Genomic DNA, 20,950 nt, shown 5'->3' with positions numbered 1-20,950 from the left:
TTGATTGCTTTACCCCGCTGGCGTGGTCATTGTCTTCGTTGGGTCTTTCTGTTGTGCGCAAAGCCGGGTGTTCTCAATCACACGCTGATTGCTTTGCCCCGAGCTGCTGCTCACCCCTTTGTCTGCAGCGCTCAAGGCAATTTGGCGTTGACACAAAGTATCCACTTGCGGTTTAGTAAAGCGGTCCCAGGTGGCCCATTAATCAATTCACGGTTTCTCACTTCCCCTTTTCCTTTGCTGGCGCTGGGCAGTGAAACTGACTACGCGCGGCTGGGCAAGTCCCTAGCCGTGCCGCACCGGCTGAATCTGACACAAATTAGGGGAGCATATCCAGGAGCAAATTGGGAGGTGGACTTCACTGAGCTACCAAAAAGCCAGGGATATAAATATTTGCTGGTCCTAATTGACACCTTTTCTGGCTGGGTTGAAGCCTTTCCTTGTCGGACCAATAAGGCCCAGGAGGTGGCGAAGGCACTATTGAAAGAGATTATCCCAATTCAGCCTCCCAATAGAGGGAATCGGGAGTGACAATGGTCCACACTTCACATCAAAGGTGGTACAAGAGGTTTGTAAGCAGCTTGGGGTAAAATGGAATTTCCATACTGTTTATCACCCTCAGAGTTCTGGAGAGTAGAAAAAGCTAATGGGATACTAAAGCAGATCATCTCTAAAATAGCCCAGGAGGCCCACCTAAAATGACCTCAAGCACTTCCAATTGCTTTCTTTAGGATGAGAACTGTCCCTAACAAATGCACTAAAATATCACCCTTTGAGATCCTATATGAGAGACCCTACCCCTTCAAGAGGAGAGGGATACCTGAGACCCAGTTGGGAAATGAACTTGTAAAGGACTATGTGAAACAGCTATCTGCCGTGAATTCCTCTTTTTCTTGGTACTTGCAGGAAAGTCGCCTACCTGGACTAGATCACCCAATACATCCTTTTAGCCCAGGAGATTATGTGGTAGTAAAAACCTGGACTTCGGAACCTTTTGGACCCAAGTGGAAAGGACCCTACCAGGTACTGCTGACAACGCATACGGCGGTCAAGGTAGACAAAGGTGAAGAACTGGATTCACCATACAAGGGTGAAGAAAGCTGAATCCCCAGAAGACAAGTGGACTACAGCCCGTGGACCCAGAAGAGGGAGGACTGAAGTATCTCTTCAAGAGACACTAGTGCACAGGTGGCCTGAGTATTCAAGTGACACAGGGGATTGTGACACCCAATCTTCCAATATTCATACCCTTACAAAGGACACCTGGATTATTCAAGACCGAAGCCAGGTTTTGGGTGAAGCTTATATATTGCCTCCAAAAGCAGATGGTGCTCCAGAACAGAATAGCTTTGGATATGCTATTAGCAAGCCAAGATGGCGTGTGTGCCCTTGTGAACTCCAGTTGCTGCACTTATGTTAGCCACAAAGGTCAGGTTCTCACTGACATCAAAATGATTATGCAGCAGTCTGATACATTCCATAATATAACTCAAACTGCCCTCTCAATTCCCTTTCATGATCTATGGGAATCCCTCACATCATGATTACCAGGCTGGGGATGGCTGAAGAAGCTGTTTGTAGGTATGCTGTTTGTTGTGGTGGTAGGAATACTACAGTAGTGTGTTGCTTTTTAGTACCTACCACTTGTTTGTAGGCTGTGCCCCAGCTGGACTTCTAGCACCAAAATGATGATGCTGAAAGCTGGAAGCGGTAAATATGTAGGAGTTAGTGGTGGTCCTGTTTCAGACTGGAAGTCTTCCAAGGACCAAAGGGGGGAAAATTAGGGGCATGAAATGGAGAAATACTGTAAGTGCGATTCCTGTGGGAAAACAAGAACCTATAGTTGATCCCTCCCAGCCTTAACCTATCATAGGTCTTTTAACCTTAGTGACCCTTCTGTCTTTAGGGCAAGGATGTGGTAACCCATATATGAAACCTCCCAAGGCACAGAGGAATTAGCCTGTAATTTCCCCTCCCTTTTGGTGCCCCTTCCTGATGGTAGAGATACATAAATGTGAACTAACTTAGTGACCCTTCCCTGGATATTATCTCTTATGATACCAGACTTCCTAGTAGAGTGGAACCTCGAGTTACGAATTTAATCCGTTCTGTGCCTCTGGTTGCAACTCGAATTGGTCGCAACACGAGGCAAATTTTCCCATAAGGTTCAATGTAATTACTGTTAATCTGTTCCGGCGTCCGCGGAACACGCGTCAGGGGTGGAAAAACGGCCGCGGACCACGCAGCAGGGCGGAAAAATGTCCGCGGACCACGTGTCGGGCAGAAAACGGCCACAGACCACATGGAACGTGGCAGAAAATGGCCGCGGACCACGTGGCACGGGCGGAAAAATGGCCGCGGACCATGTGGAACAGGTGGGAAATGGCCCTGGATCCGGTTCGTAAGTCGAGGCGAGTTCGCAAGTCGAGGTAAATTTTTGGGGCTGGAGCTGGTTGTATCTTGAAAAATTCGTGAGGGGCATTTGTAACTAGAGGTACCACTGTATTGTATACTGTCCCTTATAGGCATATTGTCTCTTTATGATAACGAGATGTCATCTGACAGCCATCCATCATAATAACCTAAGTTTGCACCAGTATGGCGCACAATAAAGAGCCTCCTAACCAATTATTATCCTTCCTTTTGGCTCTGTTTTCTTGAACTTAATGTATAAAAAACCCAATTTCTTTGTGCTCGGGGTGCCTCTTTTGACAGAGGTAGCCCCTTTACTGCTGCGCAACAATAAAGGAAACTTCTAAAGGTTTCTTGTGTCCAGTGAAGTTATTGGCAGTCGTCTCCAGGCAAGAACCCTGTTTTGGGTCCAACATGTGTGTTTGTGTGTATATATTTCCCAGCCACCCCACTGAGCTTCCTCCTGGCCACTCCTCACCTCTTACTCCCACTTACCACCCCTGTGCAGCCTTGCCTCTAATTTCTGATGTCCCATGTGTGGAAAAGGTTTTGTGTGGCTTTTCCCAAAACAAGTACAAATTTGTGTGCCACAATATAAATAAATTGCAAATACATGTAACAGTGGTGTGTTAAAATGTTTACATATTTCTTTGTTAAATTATAGAAGCTGGAATTGTATGTCACATACATGCTTGAAAGTTGTGCCGTCCAGCCTTCATTTTGGACTCCTGGCAACTGCCCCCTGCACTTTGTCACTGCAGCCCTGCCGGGGGGGGGGGTAGTAAAAAGCCCCATACTTTCTGATGAGACTCATGGCAGCTCTCAGTCCCTGCTGCCATTCATGCAGACACAGCTGGCCATGCCTTCTGGCCCACCCTTCCTTCCTTCCTTCCTTCCTTCCTTCCTTCCTTCCTTCCTTCCTTCCTTCCTTCCTTCCTTTTTTCCCCTCCTTCCTTTTCCTTCCTTCCTGCCTTTCCTTCCCTTTCTTTTCCCTTCCTACCTTCCTTCATCCATCGCTCCCTCTCCTTCCTTCCATTTTCCTTCCAGCCTTCCTCTCTTCCTTCATCCCTCCCTCCCTTTCCTTCTTTCCTTCCTTTTTTCTTCCTGCCTTCCTTTGTCCCTCCCTCCCTTTCCTTTCTTCCTTCCTGCTTTCCTCCCTCCCTTCCTTCATCCTGTCAGATTCAGCCGGCGCGGCATGGCTAGGAACTTGCCCAGCCACACTGAGACAGTTCTACCACCCGCTCACAAGCCGGGGAAAAGAGGAAGTGAAAGCCGCGGCTGATTAACAAGCCACCTGCGCCCGCTTAACAAGAAACTGCAGAGTGGAAGCATTGTATCAACACTGATTAGACGCAAGCGCCGAGACAAAGGACTGAGCCGCGGTTCGCGGAAAGGTGATCAGCGCGCGATTGGAAAACCCCGGCTTTGCGCGTAACTAAAAGAACCCAGAGGAAACACGACCACGCCGGCAGGGCAGAGCCATCAAGGGGCAATGAGAACTGGGCTGAACCTGCCATTGGAGTAATAGGGGGGATTACTGGGGCAATTGGTAATCTGCAACCTGCAATATGTAACTTAGCAACGAGGCAAAGCGCAGGAAGGGGAGAACTATAAACTGTACCATGAAATGTGCCAAGCCAGTCCTGGCTTTGTTTGTAACTGCTGCGTTACGCTTGAGTAAACTTCTTTGTTGAACACACGCGTCACAAGAGTTTCTCTAGACGAATAGGGTAAACCTTACATTTGTCTCATGTGTGGGCCCCTGTATGTGCATTAAAAGCATTCTGAAACTAAAAATAAAGGATGAAACTTGCCTCCTTAATCTGAAACCTGTCCTTGTTTTTTGCTGCACAAATACTCAGTTCTGGGCCAGACGTGAGATAAGCACACATCTTACTTCACCTTCAGCTGAAATAAGACAATTTCTGTCTGGCTGGTGTGGGTCTTCCGGGCTGTGTGGCCGTGGTCTTGAAGTTTTGTTTCCTAACGTTTCACCAGCACCTGTGACCGGCATCTTCAGAGTGCAGGAGCATAGACAGGAGCAGTTTTCTCTGTGCCCAGGGTGATGTGACCCTTTTGTGGGTATTTATAGAGATCTGAGGGGGGGGAAGGGGGGGATTGGGGGTGTGTGGGTGGGGTTGGGTTACTGAGTGGCTGCTTGTTTTGGTGTCAGCATCTGTGTGTATCTTCCTGGGGATTAGGCAGGGTTTTTTCTTCTATTGAATTGTTAACGAGGGGCTGCTGGGGGTGATTAGCAAGTTCATTGTGTGAACTGTTCACATGTCCTGGTGGTTGAGCTGAGTTCATTGACCTTTTGCAGGCTGTATTTTTCAGGATTGGTAGCCAGGTTTTGTTGATTTTTAGACTCTCCTCTTTTTTATTGAAGCTATGCTGGTGTTTGTGAATCTCAATGGCTTTCCGGTATAGCCTGGTATAGTGGCTGTTGGTGTTGTCCAGTATCTCTGTGTTTTCAAATAGGATTTTGTGTCCACTGTGCTTGAGAGCATGTTCAGCTACTGCAGATTTTTCTGGTTGCTGTAGTCTGCAGTGTCTTTCATATTCTTTTATCCTGGTATGGCTGCTGCGTTTTGTGGTCCCGATGTATACTTGCCCACAACTGCATGGTATGCACTATACTCCTGTGGGGGTGAGGGGATCCCTTTTGTCTTTTGCTGATTTTAGCAGTTCTTGTACTTTTCTGGTGGGTCTGAAGATTGTTTGGAAATTGTGCTTTTCCATCAGTTTTCCCATGCGGTCTGTGACCCCTTTGATATAGGGCAGAAATACTTTGTTGGTGGGTGGCTGTTTTTCTTCTTCAGTCGCATGTTGCTTTCTTGGTTTGATGGCTCTTTTTATTTCATTCTTGGAGTAGCCATTCGCTTGTAGGACCCAATTAAGGTGGTTAAGTTCAGAGTTTAGGAATTGGGTTTCGCAGATCCGATTGGCACGATCCATGAGGGTTTTGATAATGCCTCTTTTCTGACGTGGGTGGTGGAGTTTTTGTGTAGGTAACAGTCTGTGTGGGTGGGTTTTCTGTAGACTTTGTGTCCTAATTTGAGGTCTGGTTTGCGTATGACCAACGTGTCTAGAAATGGAAGTTGGCCGCCCACTTCTTTTTCCATGGTGAATTGTATATTGGGGTGGACGCTGTTTAGGTGGTTCAGGAACTTCTCTAGGTCTTCTTCACCAGCCGTATGCCGGCCGTGAAAGCCTTTGACGATACAATTTCTGTCTGCTTTTGATGCTTGTTAAATAAGAAAAGCTTGCTCACGCATGTAAGAAAACGGCAGCAAAATGTTCAATGCCTTCCTATGAATGGCAGGATACTCTTCTTTCCCAGAAATCCAGAATTGGTCCATGGGCAGATCAGTGACTCTCATCCTGAGTGCACAATCAGACCGCAGCTCACAAAGTTCCTCCTCTTCCTTCAAAGTGAAGTTCTCAGGCTGAGCAGAAGACCCCTCACCCAGTCATACATTTGTGTTGAAAGGGGGGGAAAGTTCTGATCACTTTTGCTCTGCGGTATTTCAAGGGAGTTTTCAATTAGATTCGAGCCTTTCCAGTGTCCTTCCTCACTCTCAAGCCCAAGCAGCAGTGGAAACATTTCAGTATTTCCCTTTTGCAACATGATTTTTCCAAACATTCAGTTTTCCTTTAAATCCAAGAATCTTCTCACTTGAAGTCTAAACATTTTCTCCAATGCCTTGCAGAGACTTCTTCAGCTGGTTCATGTGATGAAAGTTGTCCACTAAGTACGCTAGTTTCTGCAACCATTCTCCATTTTCAAAGCACTCAGCAAAATGTGGAATCCTATTTTCTTGAAAATACTCTTGCAATTCTCCCTTCAACTCAAACAGCCTGTTGGGAACTGTTGGGAAACAGGAGACTTATGTGCTCTTTGCCCAGGTTTTCATACTCTTTTAAACATTCTTGAGTGAACTGGTCTTTGTTTAATAAAGTTAACCATTTTTGTAGCATCATCCAGAACCTTTTCATTTCATCTCCAAGAGTTTTTGACACCAACGCCTCTCTGGAACAAAGCAGTGTGTTGTCACAACATCAGGGTTTTCTTTTCTTACAAGAGAACCAAACCGCTCATGGAGCCCACCACTGATGGAGCACTAGCAGTACAGATGCCAACACAGTTCCTCCAAGACAGACTTTTTGTTTCCAGATATGAAGACAAAACATCAAATATCTTGGCCTTTGCAAATTTCCTGTAGTTCTTGGTAGCAAAAAAGGTTTTCTCAAATTTCACCATCATTTACAAATCTTACAAATGCCAAAGCGTGACATTTATTCTTGAAATCTGTTGACTCATCCACTTGGATAGAAAAGCTGCTGTTCTCCAATTTATCACACAAAACCTCTTCAGCATCATGTGACATGTCATCAATACACTGACTTATTGTACAGACAACGGACCTCTTGGATGACAGCAGTTCCTTAGTATTTCCAGCACATAACGTGGTTTCTAAATTCATCCTCCTGAGCTCACAATAAGGGATCATTATCAGATAATTTTCATCACAACCACCCACATCTGCAATGTGATGTTTTCATTAATCTTACTCTAACCCAGTAGCAATATTTACAGTTACAACATTTGTTAACAACATTGTTTGGACCAGCAGCATTTTCAGCTTCTGAGACAGCTGAGACATTAGAACAAATTAGAGCCAATTGGTCTGGTGATTAAGGCACCAGGCTAGAAACCAAGTGATTGTGAGCTCGCTTACCTTAGGCATGAAAGCCGGCTGGGTGACTTTGGGCCAGTCATTCTCTCTCAGCCCGGCTCACCTCACAGGGTTGTTGTTGTGGGGAAAATAGGAAGAGGAAGGAGTATTAGGTATGTTCGCCACCTTGAGTTATTTATTAAAAAAATAAAGGTGGGATTAAAAAAATCTATTAAAACTAAAAAAACTATTAGTTTATATAGATATTTGTTATCAACAAATCAATTGGAAATGCAGATGTTAAGGGATGAGTGGAATAAAAAATAGAGGTTTCTATATTGCCTAGAATGGAAGAATGTCTTAATTTCTATAGCAAGAGTGTCAATGGACCTCAAACTACGACTTATACAACAAAAAATAATATTTAGAATTTATTGGACTCCACTACATCTGTATACTAAAGGATTGTCAAAAACAGCATTTTGTTGGAGATGTAATAAGTATCTTTAAAGCATATGTTTCTTTAATGTCCTTATACTTACTAAGTTTTGGGAGAAAGTAGTGGACTATATAAATACGATTGTGCGACAAAAGCTAACATTTTCATCTTCTTTTGAACTATATACCTAGTGTCAGATTCAGCCGGCATGGCACAGAGAACGCCGCTGCTCAGTTTCACCTAGTCGATTTCACCACCCCAGGCGTGAGCAGCGAAAAAGGGGAAGTGAGCCAAACCGGGAGTTAATGGGCAACAGGTGGCAGTGGTTAACTCCGGGCAAGAGCGGATACATTGTATCACCCCCGGTTTCCCTCGAGCGCTGCAGACAAAGGGAAGCGCAGCGGCTCAGAAGCGCAGCGATCAGCGCGCGATTGAGAACTCCTGGCTTTACATGCAACAGGAAAACCCAACGAATGCAACAACCACACAAACAATAGACGGCAACCAAGAAGACAAAAGAACCAGACTGAATCTGCCATTTGGGCGAGGGGGGATTACTGCGGGTAATCGGTAACTAGGCAATGGGGTAAAGCGCAGGAATGGGGAAATTATAAAACACCATGTAAGTTATGCAAAGCCAACCCTGGCTTTGTCTATACCTACCTACGTTACACTCTAATAAACTTCTTTGCTGAACCTGCGTGTCACGAGAGTTTCATTGGGGCTGAACGGGGTAAACCTTACACCTAGTACATGGAACTTGACAATGGACAACGTAAATGGATTCTCCATGCCCTTACTATGGCCAAAAGATTGATATTGCGGCATTGGAAAGATAAACGTATGGCCCCATTTATTCAACCGATTGAAGACCTGATTGCACTTGCTACTTACAAGCAGATTGCCTATAGACATAGACTTTATATCGATGTATAATGAAATATGGGACTCATTTATACAAAATATACTGGGTTAAAAAAAATGATAGTCATATAACTATTAGAAATATTTATGTGCTTTAATATTTGCATTAGATAAGTGCATATAGAATTGTAATTGTTTATTGTTATAATGATATATTAACACTTCTCTTTGTTGTATTTCTTTCACTTTTTTATTAAAGCACTTGTGTATTTTTTTTCTTTTTGTAACAAAAAAATTAAAATAAATTTTAAAAAATAGAGAATAATAAAATAGAGAATAATAAAATAGAGAATAATAAAAAATATCAGAATGTTATATACAGTCTTCCAGACAAGGAAGGACCTCTTGGATGAGGGCAGTTCCTTAGTATTTGCAGCAAGTAACATGCTTTCTAAATTCATCCTCCTCAGCTCACAATAAGGGATCATTATCAGATAATTTTCATCATAACCACCCACATCTGCCACGTGATGTTCGCATTAATCTTACTTTATAAATAGAGAAGATCAGATTAAAGGATATAGAAAAGAAATAATTGGCAGGTAGGCCCAGGACAAACTTCCTTGAACAGTGTATTCAGTGACCTACGCACTCAGAATTAGTAATCCGAAAAACAGCATGCTAGTAATTAAATTGAAAACTAGTTCATGCATTTGCAACAGCATGAAGAGGGTTGGCTGTGGGTCCAATCAGTAGGAATCAAAAGAATCCAGGTGACAAAGAAAGCATTCCTTTGACTGAAGCCCTTCTTGGATTTCTGTTATGCTGTGATAACCCTGCCCAACTGACTCTTCAAAATCAGCTGATATCCTGATTCTCATTCCCAAATTCTAACTTTGCTTGAAGAATTACTGGATTATTTACTGAATTACCTTCAGTAAGTCCATGATCAACAGTGTTAAATGCAGAATTTCCCCGTCTTGTGCTTGCCATGTAAAAGCTACCTTGCAATTGTTCAGATGGATTTTTAAATCAGAAAAAGAAACTTCCATTTTCCTGCATTATTCTCAGAGGTCTTGATGGTTTTCTTCTGACTCTCTTAGGAGTACCTTTGAGCCAATTTTCCTGTGAAAGTACAGAATACAAATGTTTTACTGCTGTTTTCTCTTACCCCTTTCTCTATCACTCCACACCAGGGAGGCCTCACAGGGCTGGAGAAAGAGTGGTGCAGTGAAAGACAGAGAGTCACTCGCAAATCCTTGGTCACCTCATCAGGAAGTAAGCAGAAGAGCACCCGACCCACCTAGAAGAATTCCAAATGTTTCTTCTTCAAAATAAATGCCCAAAACAAACTTGAATGAGAACAGCAAGGGAAAAAAATGCTGCAGAATTTTTTCCACATCCCCAGCTTCACCACCTGACTCCCTGAAGGGCCACCACCAGTCAAAGAATATACCCGGGCTGCTCCCTACCATCTGTTATGGCTTTCAGAGGAGGTTTCCAAGCATTCAGCCAAGTACAGCTCTAGCCAACAGCCCTTGGAAAACTCTGGACAATGCTACTCAATTCATTCCTAAATCAGAAATTGCCACATTGATTTCACAATAGTTAATTCTAGTCTATAATCAATATTCATGTGAAGGTGTGTGAGCAAGCAAATTGCTTCATCACATATATATCTATGGAGTCATCCTGAACTCAGTTCACTCTTCATCCGATTCCCCATCTGATTCCTTCATCCAATTCACTGGAATGGCCTGGATTTCTAGCATCTTACTTGGGGCAGGAGCAGTTACAGGACTCGCTGTTTTATTGCTGCTGTCCTGGGCCATTTGCTATGATCTCCTCCACACCAGCATACCTGCTGAATTTGACCATCCATACAAGCTTCGAATGGCTTACTGGATACTCATTATGATAGCGACTGTGGTAAGTTTAGCATCATCTGAAAGGAAAGCTGTTGAGACCGGGACAACTGGGACATGTTTGGTGGAATTCAATATTTAAACCTGCTGGTGACTATAAGCTGAGCATATACAGGGACTTTCTTCCTTCTTTTCAATGTAGTTGAGAGGAAGAAAGCTATTCTGGGTAAGAGAAGAAAGGCATTTTTAAAAAATTTATATGTTGTGCCTACATACTGACATTTTCAACTTTGGCCAAAGTAGACATGAAGAACATGTAGTAAGGAAGAACCCCTTGATTGCTGGTGACTTCATGAACAGGTCCATGTCCAAGTGGAGACTAGGGGCCAAACGGGTAACGGGTCAGGAAAGACTCTGTTCTATGAACTATACATCACTGAAACAAATAACCCAGCTCTGGAGCAAGATCAAATTCTGGGAACCAAAAGTGGACCTTGACCCTGCATGAGAAACAAGAAGTCAAAATGCGGTGTAATTTTCCTCTTGGCTGCTTGAATCAATCCTTCCCGTTCAGCCTTTGGCCTCAACTGCTTCATGTTTCTCAGGAATGCCTAAGACTTTGTTGCAGGTTCTAGAGGAAAGCGTTGTGGGGATGGTAGGACTGCACTTGTGAATGCTTCAAAGCATCTAATCAGGGGGTCCTTGATTGTGAGACCTGTTCAAGGGCTTTTAAAAGTTATTTACTTTATTCAATTTATATAGCTACCCATCTCAAGTATGTGACTCTGGGCGAATCATAACCTTAAAAAAAACAAAAAAATACGATACAAAAAATAAAACAATTAATAAAATGCACAGCCACCAGAGAATTATAAAATGTCCTCAGTAGAGCCAGGAAAAGGGGTCTGTCCCACACTTGGGGGCCCAGGCTCCGACACAAAAATAGGTCTTTTCAAACCTTACGAAAGGCCAGCAGGGTGGAGGCCAACCTAATCTCAGGATATTTTCTTATACTTATAATAGTTGGTCGCACAGTCAGACTGGATTTGGCATTTTTATCCACCTATTGAATCTTTCCCAAGGACCTGGGATAGGCAGATGTTGTTCTTTAATGGTGTTAGAGGTATCATCACACGAAATAAGCTGTTCCAAGTAAAGTTGCCTTTTGCAATTTTACTTGGAATGACATATCCTGTGACAATACCTTTAACACCATCAAACAACATTATCATTATTCTTGTTGCTGTTATGGCAGTTACTCACTAAAGTACCAAAGTAATAAAAAGGGAGTTCATCATCATCCGGGCTCTGCCTAGCATTAAAATTACCTGCTAGGACTGTTTACAAATTGGGATTCTGAGCTATCAATTCAAGTAATTAATCTTGAAACAGGTTCCCTGTCATTACTCTGAGATAAAAGCCTTACAAAGGAAGGTAACGATTGAGAAAAAGGGACTTGACCCTAGTTCTTCAACCTCTCTTGTTTACTGAATGCAAAAATAGAAGGATGTCCGTTGGATTGTTTCTCTACCCAGGGGAAGATTACTGAATTGTTGGACATCTGCAAGGAGGTTCCTGTAGTCCGATCCTTAATGGATTTATTGAAGACAAAGCTGGCTGCAGGTGTGTCCTCCAAAGACTTCTGCTTTGATGGTATCCCTGTCAGGGTTTATCGACCCGAAGCTGTGCTCCCCTGCTAGAACCTCCAAACAAGCTCAAGGTCCATTTGTAGGAGTCAGCAACATGAAGGCCACCTGAGTTAACTTCCATCTCCCAGTGTTAATGTCTCTATCTTCATAACGATGCGGCCTGAAGGGGGTGGTCTGCCTTAAAGGGGGTGCTAAAATAATAAAAAAAATAAAATTACCTGCTAGGACTGTTTACAAATTGGGATTCTGAGCTATCATTAGTCTGAGATAAAAGCCTTGGGGAAGGAAGGAAAGATTGAGAGAAAAGAGACTTGATCCCAAATTCCATGGCCAATGCCAGGAGTCCTCCTACAAGCAACATCCGTAGCTAAGTGTCCCAGTATGCCCCGTGGCACAGCTACAGACTTCAGACTTGCTGTCCCCACCATCTGCTCAGCCTCAAAGCCCTGGACCTCGTCTGAACTGGAGCCCAACTCTGAGACCGCCCTGGCTGCAATCACCTGCGTGGATTGATGGGCGACTAGAGCAGGTACCAACCTAGATCTAGATCTGCCCAAAGCAAAGCAAGAGGTGGGCAAAATGGCACCAGGTGCCCACAAGAACCTCTCTTGTTCACTGAATGCAAAAACAGAAGGATGCATGTTGGATTCTCTCTCTACCCAGGGGAGGATTACTGAACTGCTGGGCATCTGCAAGGAGGTTGTTGCAATCCAATTCATCCTACGTCCAGTGAAGACAAAGCTGGCTGCAGGTGTGTCCTCCAAAGACTTCTGCTTTGATGGTATCCCTGTCAGGGTTTATCGACCCGAAGCACCATTTGCCGGCCCAAGAAAGGGATTCGTTTTCTTCCACGGAGGAGCTGGAATGTTTGGAAGCATCGGTAAGAGGCCAAACTGCTCTTGGCTCATCTCTAAGGTCACAGCTGAAGGATCTGAAGCAGCACTGAAGCCTGTTTTGGGACTTTGGGAAGGTTCCCCCACCCCCCATTTCTGGTTTTCTATTTTATTCTTGGGGAGCTTGAACACTTGTTCTAAACATTTACTGGATTATCATAATACACAAAACAATAAAACTGTAATTTACTAACCACACTAGCAAACCACATGCTTAACCCAAACCAGATCAACTACGCTTTGTCATAGTTAGTTGTGTGAACCCAAACTTAATTTTGAGAGATTATCTTGACCTGGGTTTGGGCACGGAGTAACCAGAACGATCCACTTACCTGCCAGCCTGTCCACCTGCTTTCCTCTGTGCTCCACAGTACTGGTTTGGAATCGAATCCCGAATCAAAAGAGAAAAAAATACAAGGAGGGAGATAGGCAGGTTCTGTAAGTAATGTCGTTACTAGAGCCCTAGGAGTAAGCAGCATACAAATAAAGGTGGTAAATAAGAAATAAATATTGCTTCAGTGAAATTTACCTTGCCCACAGAAGAACTACCATCCTAAATTTGAAAGTTTTAACCAATCAGGAGGATGCTAATTTGGTCTCCTGAGACAGCTTAATTCAGGTGGGATCTCTGAAAAGGCGTTTCTGCTTATAGCACCCTCATGGCCTCTCAGTTCTTGGGGTGCGGGGAAGCAGCTGGGGTCAGAAAAGCAAAATGGGGGATGCAGGTATATGAAGCCCCTCCCCTTTATAAATGTGCATTACACATGTATCGTGCTGCCCATCTTGACTTTTTTGACCTGCCCGCAGATTTCCCCAGGAGACAGGCACGGGAGGAGGGATCCCTGAAATATCCCAGACCTAAACTATTTCAGATTTTAAAGGTTGTCACCCACCGTTGCTGGCAGTCTCTACAAACAAAATGGTGATCTCTGCAATAGCATCAAATATCATGCGATTTATCAGAAAGCTGATAAAATTAACTGAGTTGTAAAACCACGTTCAGAAGAGTATCAGAGAAGACCATGGGTATGTAATTGACAACTGTATATCATCGACTGTTATTTATGGTTCCGAGCCGCCTTGAATCCTTATATCAGATAGGCAGTCCATGTAAATTCTATTAAAAAAGAAAAAAAGAAGTAAATTCAGCCCAAATGTCTCTGTCAGCAAAAATCCAGAAACCAAACCCAAGCCTGGGTCTTCTGGGTCCCTGGGCTCCCAGAATGCCCCAGCCACCCGTGGCTGCTGCAAATGCCCAGAGAACACACGGAGGGACCAGGTTTCGGGAAGGCACAGAACAAAAGCCCCTGTCCCTATCCGTGAAAGACGCCAGTAATTTTTAAAAGGCAGCAACCTGCTTACCATGCTTAGAATCCCTGCTGCTTTCAAACTGCTCAAGGGTTATGGGAATTTCAATGCTGGAACCAAAAAAAGCACCTTCTTCACAAAATGAGATCCTGGTAATTGTGAGTATACTTATTTTTTTATGTTGCTTCATGACGTTAAGAAGGTCTCTCTGTTCTGTCTTTGTCTCCTAGATCTGTACGAGAATGTCTGCAGTAAAATCGCCCAGCGAAGCAATTCAGTTCTTGTGTCCGTCGGGTGAGTGCGCTGAGGCTCTTGCTTTGACAGAAGTCGCTGCATCCTGTGAATGGGCTCAGTTGGGCCAAACATGTTCTTTAGTGCTCTGCGAAGGATTCGCCTGCCACGGGGTGCAGACCCTGGAGCCCTGACTTGGACGAGATCCCTCGTAAGGTCACCAAAGCATGTTACGGACCAGACCATTCCCAACAGTGCAAGAATTTGGGTTCTTCCCCAGAGCAGGGGATTGGACTCTGTAGCCTTGATGGCACTTGGATCCATGCAAGGTTTCAGGATTTTATGATTCTCTGGTCTTGGATTCTCCCCAGGACATCATGGCCTGGAGAAAGAGGAGAGCAGGACCAGGCCTCTGCTGACTTGTATTGGATTCACTTTGGTTGCGGTCTAGCTTATAGGACCCTGGACCTGTGCTCAGGGATTGGCTTCAGCTCTGGTTTAAGTCTCTTCTCGACCAAACTGTCCCGTGTCCTTTTCGTCTCCATGACATAACTTGACCAAATTCATTCCTTCAGTTCTACAGCAGATAACACTCAGACCCAGATGACACCTGGAAAGCAATGTTTTCATTTTTAAAAAATTCAAATGTATACAAAAAATCCATAGGAAGGTGACCACATATAGACACCCCCCACCCCACCCCTAGAAAAAGCCAAAGGCAAGCCACTTCTGCACTGCTGCCAAGTCAAACTACATGGGATTCACCTTACACTAGCTAACTGCTCAATACATCTGCTCATCCACTCTTCTTTTATCCATCCCTAAGTTGTCTTGATGGCTTGTTTCTCTGTTATGGCTCTGCAGCTACCGCTTAGCTCCTGAGCACCCCTTTCCCGCCCAGTGGGAGGACTGCCTTACTGCAACCCTACACTTCATGAAACATGCAGAGGACCACGGGGTGGATCCTTCCCAGATTATCATTGGTGGAGACAGTGCAGGGGGCAATTATGCAACTGTCGTTGCTCAGAAACTCACAGAGCAGCCAGATCTTCCAAAGCTTTGTGCTCAGATGCTGATCTACCCATATCTCCAGGCGATGGACTTCAACCTGCCATCCTATCAACAAAATTCTGCCATGCCACTGCTGCTCCGCCAAAACATGCTTTATTATGCACTCCAATACATAAACAGGGACTCTTCTTTATTGGAAGATGTGGCAAAAGGATCTCACGTGCCATATGAAATGAGGCTGAAGTACGGAAAATGGTTGGATGCAGACAACATCCCAGAGAAATTTAAACGTCGGGGGTACAAGAGAATCCCACTGGCTCCTTTCAAACGTGACATCTATGACCAGTTGGCAATAATTCTCCAACCTTCTTTTTCTCCACTTTTTGCTGAAGATTCTGTCATTCAACAGCTGCCAGAGACTTGCATTGTGAGCTGCGAATATGACATCTTTCGTGATGACTCCCTGCTGTATAAGCAGCTTCTGGAGCAGCACAGCGTGAAAGTCACGTGGTTCCATGCTGAGAAAGGGTTTCATGGAGTGCTTAACATTTTTGACTTTGGCTTTTCAGATGGGTTGGAAATAATGGACAAAACTGTGGAGTTTCTAAAGGGTTTATGAGAGGTTTGGGCCTTGATTCTGGTGGCATGATCAAAAAGAGCCTTTAGTCACACAGAAAAGTAAAACAGAAGTAGATCCTGCTTATTCTAAAAGTTCCTCAATTGAGAATGCTTAATTGTTTTTATTCTGCCAAACGCGGTATCACTTCTGGCAGTTAGCAACATCCCTAACGTCAATATATGCATAAAACTGCCCCCATGGAACAACTTAAAATACTAAAGTCAGTAAAAACAACACCTGTATTTCTCAATACAGGTGGCCAAACAGCATAACACTGAACTTCAGAACTTCAAGAGCTCCATCTTCACAGCCTCGCAAAATGACATCATGAGTGCCGGCTGATCCCAGAGGTGGCTATTGCACAAAGCAGGGTCTGCCACACGATCCTGAAGGGCCTGGAGTTCTCACTTCCTTTATTTGGGGAATGTCCAACATCCTGGACTGGATGTAGAGCCCTGGACAGACTGGTCGTACCCAGAGGCGATCCTGAACACACCTAGCAGCCAAGGCACACGGGGCTTTCAGTCACCTTACACTGTACCTGGAAGTCTACTGAAAGCCAGTGCAACCCCCACAACACAGGTATAACCTGCCTGTAGGGGCAGTAGCATTCTGTACCAACTCAGGTTTCCACCCAATCTTCAAAGGTAGTCTCATATGAGGCACGCTGCAGTAGTATACACTGATCTGGACAAACAGGAACTCTGTCTTGTTAGGGGCTCAGCCTCAGATGTTTCATCCCACCCAGGCCCCGATAGCTTCTGAGCATTAGGTCAAGACTTCCAGAGCATCTCCAGTTTGGCCTGGGGTGGCAACTTATAAACGATACTGTCAGCATCCCAATACCAACCTCACTTCAAATCAAAAGATAATGGTCCTAGTTGTCTCCTGAGAATGCTAAAAAATGGGGATGGAGGAGGTCTGATCCTTCTCCACGAGTGACTGTCCAGCAGGCCAACCTCTCCACAGGAAGTATTGGAGCCGTTGCAAAATGATGCCCCCGATCCCCAGTCCTCACTGGCCGTCCAGAAGGATGTCATGTTCAGTGGTCCTGAGTGCCTCAGAGAGTCATGCAGGAGAACAGGGACACACTCCCCCATCCAGGCCTTGATAAGGAGAGTCCCCCAGAGCAACCAAGGCAGTTTCCATCCCATAGCCAGGCTCGAACGCTGAACAAAACAGGTCCAGATTCTTTGCTTCTTCCAGGCCGCTCTGTAACTGGAGGAACACCACCTTCTCAACAAGATTTGGTTGGAGGGGAGGCTGAAGGCAGGATGATAGCTGTCCAATGTAGCTGGATCCAGGAAGGTCTCTTCAGGAGGGTCCACACAGTGCTTCGCAACCCTCTGCTGGGCCAACGAAGAGCTCATGCTGGAGAACATCCAAGTTCCCAAGCTGAAGGGAAGCCAGATCACCTTACAAGAGGCTGTCTCGATCCCCATCTCAAGCGTGCATTCCTCCCAACCCCCAGGGTCTCTGGCCAGAGCGAAGGGTCCCTGTTATTCCCTCAACACCCATTCATTTAAGGAGTATCAATTCTGTATTTGTACCAAATCTATTCAATATTTAGGTATGTGTATACCAAAGGATAGAACTCAGTCAGCAACACGTAATATAAATAAAATATGGAGAGAGGTTTCTTCAGATATCAATAGATGGGAGCCATTAAACCTTACCCTTTGGGAACCGTGAATGCTCTCAAAATGCTCTCAGGCATTTCCCTGCACTGCTAACTCAACGGACTCAAAAAAAGTCCATCTTTACCAGGAAAGCTATCTATCAATGGGTTTTACATGGGCTGGTGATTGAAGTTGTCCTATTGCGCTGTGCCTCATTTGTGGCAAAACAACTTACAAATGCAGCAATGGCTCCAGCAAAATTAAACAGACACTTAACTACAAATCAAGGCCTTATGACCAGTAAAAGTTCTGATTATTTTAAATGAATTATTTTAAATGAAAGTCAATCAAAAATGCCCAAGAAGCAAGTTATTTAACAGCAGAACTTATTATACAGCAAAGGAAAAGTCACACTTTGGGTGAGAAAGTAATCATGGAGTCTTTGGGCTTCTCTGAGGTTGGTTGTAAGATCACTCTGAAGATGTTACCTAGCCGGGTAATGAAACGTTTGCAAGAAAACAACCAACCTCAGAGAACCCCAAGGACTCCACAGTTCAACCCTGAGCTACACTTATTCTCTTCTAAAGTAATCATGCCACCATATAAATAATAGTGTGAAAAATGCTAGGACCAGATGCAGTGTAAGAAATTGAAAAGGTTCCACTATCGAACAGTACAAATCAGTGTATTGATAACATGTCACATGATGCAGAAGAGGTTTTATATGATAAACTGAAGAACAGCAGCTTTTCTATCCAAGTGGATGAGTCAACAGATTTCAAGAATAAATGTCACGCTTTGGCATTTGTAAGATTTGTAAATGAAGGTGACACTTGAGAAAACCTTTTCTGCTACATGAAACATGCAAAGGCCAAGATGTATTTAAAGTTTTGTCTTCATATTTGGAAACAAAAAAAATCTGTCATGGAAGAACTGTGTTGGCATCTGTACTGCTGGTGCTCCATGAGCGGTTTCGTTTCTCATGTAAGAAAAGAAAACTGTGATGTTGTGACAACATACTGCTTTGTTCCCAGAGAGGCATTGGTGTCAAAAACTCTTGGAGATGAAATGAAAAGGTTCTGGATGATGCTACAAAAATGGTTAACTTTATTAAACAAAGACCAGTTCACTCAAGATGTTTAAGAGACTGTGAAAACCTGGACAAAGAGCACACAAGTCTCCTGTTTCACACAGAAATAGGGTGGCTCAGCAGAGGAAGAGTTCCCAACAGGCTGTTTGAGCTGAAGGCAGAACTACAAGAGTATTTTCAAGAAAATAGGATTCCACATTTTGCTGAGTGCTTTGAAGATGGAGAATGGTTGCAGAAACAAGCATACTTCCTTATACTTATTCATTTATTTAAGAACACAGTCTTAGTGTATTTCAATTAGTACTTATCCTTGTTTGTATTGGAAACCACCCAGTCACTCTTTCAGTGAGATGGGCAGTGACTAATTTTGATATAAATAGATGAATAACAAATTAAAAAGTGGGCACCTTTCATCCCATGAAGCAGTCTCTCGAGGCACTGGAGAAAATGCGGTGACTTCAGATGGCAAGATTCTTGGATTTGAAGGAAAACTGCGCGTTTGGAAAAGTCATGCGGTGAAAGGAGACGCTGCACCGGTTCCCCCGCTGCCTGGTCTTGAGAGAGAGGGCGGGCAGCGGAAAGGCTCAAGTCTAACTGAAAACCCCCGAAGTACCGCAGGGCAAAGGGGCCCAGCGCTTTCCCGCCCTTCAGCACAGGCGCGGGCTGGCCGAGGGACCCTCCGCTCAGCCCGAGAGCCTCGCCCTGAGGGAAGAGGAAGGAGGCCGCGAGCCGCGCTCCGATCGGCCCCGCGCTCGAGAGGGGGCCGCGGAGCTGCCCGCGGGCAGTCCTGGCCTTCCGGGAGAGAAGAGCGCCGCGCCGTTCACAGGAAGGCGCTGGACGTTTCCCGCAGCCTTCGTACACGCGCGAGCCAGCGGCCTCCTACTTGGCAAGCGGCAAAAACAGCCGCCGCCGCCGCCGCCGCCGCCGGCCCCCCGCGGGCGCCTTTCGCGCCCCTCACGCCGGCCCCGCCGGACAGTCCGCACCGCGACACGCCCCGGCCTCGGGGGGGGAAGCGCCGCTCCCAGCGGCGCTGAGAAGCACTCGCGGAGCCGAGCGCCCCGGAGCCGCCGCGGACATCCCCGAGGCCGGGCCGGGCGAGATCCCGCCGGAAAGCCCGCGCGGAGACGGAGAGGCGGCGGCGGCGGCGCCCTTTTCTCGGCGCCGCCGGGATGCCCACCTGGCTGAGGGGAGCCTCGGGTTCCTCAGGACTGTTCTCGGGGCGGTGACCCCACCGCCGCCGCCGCGGGCCGCCCGCGCCAGACGGCCGCCCCGCGGTGCTCCTCGCGCTTCCCGAGCGCGCGCCAGCCCCGCGCCGCTTTTGTGCGCGCCGCGCAGCCGGGCGGACAGTTCTGCGCGGGGGGCGGGGAGCCAAGCCCCGCCCCCCGCCCCGCCCAGGCGCCCGCCCCGCCCGCTCGGAACCGGGCGCCCGCCTCGGCTCCTTCCGCGCCCGCTCCCCTCTCCCCCTCCCGCCGGGCCGGCCGGCCCTCCGGCGCTCCCCTGGCCCGGGCGCCTGGACGGGTACGAAGCCCGCCGGAGGCCCCGTCGGAGAGACCCGCAGCCGCTTTGCCGGGCGGAGGCTCTCTCCGGCGAGGGGGCGAGGCGCTGAAGGCGCGGACTTCAGCTCCCGGAGCGCCCCGGGCCGCCTTCTGGCGAGGGGACGCTGGGGGTTGAAGTCCGCGCCCCTGACAGTTGCGCAGGTGGAGAAGCGCTGCTCCGGGGGGCGGGGCAGCCTCTGATGCGCCCCCCCCCCTTCCCTCACCCAGGAGGACCCCGGGCGGACGCGAAGCCGGCCGAGCGGTGGCTTCGGTTGCCGTTGCGGCCGCCGCGGGGGTTCTTGCCGCCGGGCTTCCCGCGCGGGAGCCGGGCGGCCGGACAGGGCTGGGAAATAAATGACAGGCAAGGCCGCGGTTGACCTGCGCGGGGTCTTGTGTGCCCGCGACCCGCGTCCGAACGCCAAAGGAGCCGGCGCAGACTTCGCGCCCTCGGGCTTCATCTCTCTACGGTCCGCCGAGCCGCCCACCCTCCGCTCCGCCGGCCAGATACAGCTCCCCTCGGCACGGCCGGGGAAGTCGGTCCGCAGAGGGAAAGGCAGGCAGGGCTGCCCGAGGGCGCCCGCTCCCTCCCCCATGGGAGGGGGCCCCTGGGGACAGCCGCGGGGGGCAGTTTTCCTCGCGGTCCGCAGCTCCCTCGCCTCCACCTGCCCCCGGCAAAGTGGCAGCAGGAAGAGGAGGAGGCTTCATGGGGGGGGTCTCTCCTGAGGGCAGGGCAAGTGGCGCA

At 46.8% G+C, this 20,950-nt stretch overlaps 1 protein-coding gene and 1 long non-coding RNA gene across 3 annotated transcripts; one reads left to right on the top strand and one right to left on the bottom strand.

The window, feature by feature from the left end:
• Window positions 1–53: 53 nt before the first annotated feature.
• Window positions 54–20,040, bottom strand: LOC148216386 (uncharacterized). 2 transcript variants are annotated; one of them, XR_015795456.1, is made up of 5 exons: window positions 19,851–20,040; window positions 13,689–13,912; window positions 13,128–13,257; window positions 12,582–12,761; window positions 54–12,093 (listed from the first exon to the last, which is right to left on the bottom strand). It is a non-coding gene; the product is annotated as an uncharacterized LOC148216386 (long non-coding RNA). The 2 variants fall into 2 exon arrangements; XR_015795455.1 differs by lacking the exon at window positions 19,851–20,040 and adding an exon at window positions 19,081–19,841.
• On the top strand, window positions 14,019–15,964 carry LOC148216387 (arylacetamide deacetylase-like 3). Its single transcript, XM_088136998.1, has 3 exons — window positions 14,019–14,127; window positions 14,334–14,397; window positions 15,199–15,964. The coding sequence occupies exons 1-3, from the start codon at window positions 14,019–14,021 to the stop codon at window positions 15,962–15,964; spliced, it is 939 nt and encodes a 312-aa protein (XP_087993124.1).
• Window positions 20,041–20,950: the final 910 nt, after the last annotated feature.

The sequence above is a fragment of the Python bivittatus genome, unplaced genomic scaffold (assembly GCF_059951505.1).
Source record: "Python bivittatus isolate LINGU-HERP-01145 unplaced genomic scaffold, Pbiv_v1 ctg000090_np1212, whole genome shotgun sequence".
Classification (NCBI taxonomy): domain Eukaryota; kingdom Metazoa; phylum Chordata; class Lepidosauria; order Squamata; family Pythonidae; genus Python; species Python bivittatus.
Note: the sequence above shows the minus strand (reverse complement) of the source record. Positions and strands in the feature narration are given on the sequence as shown.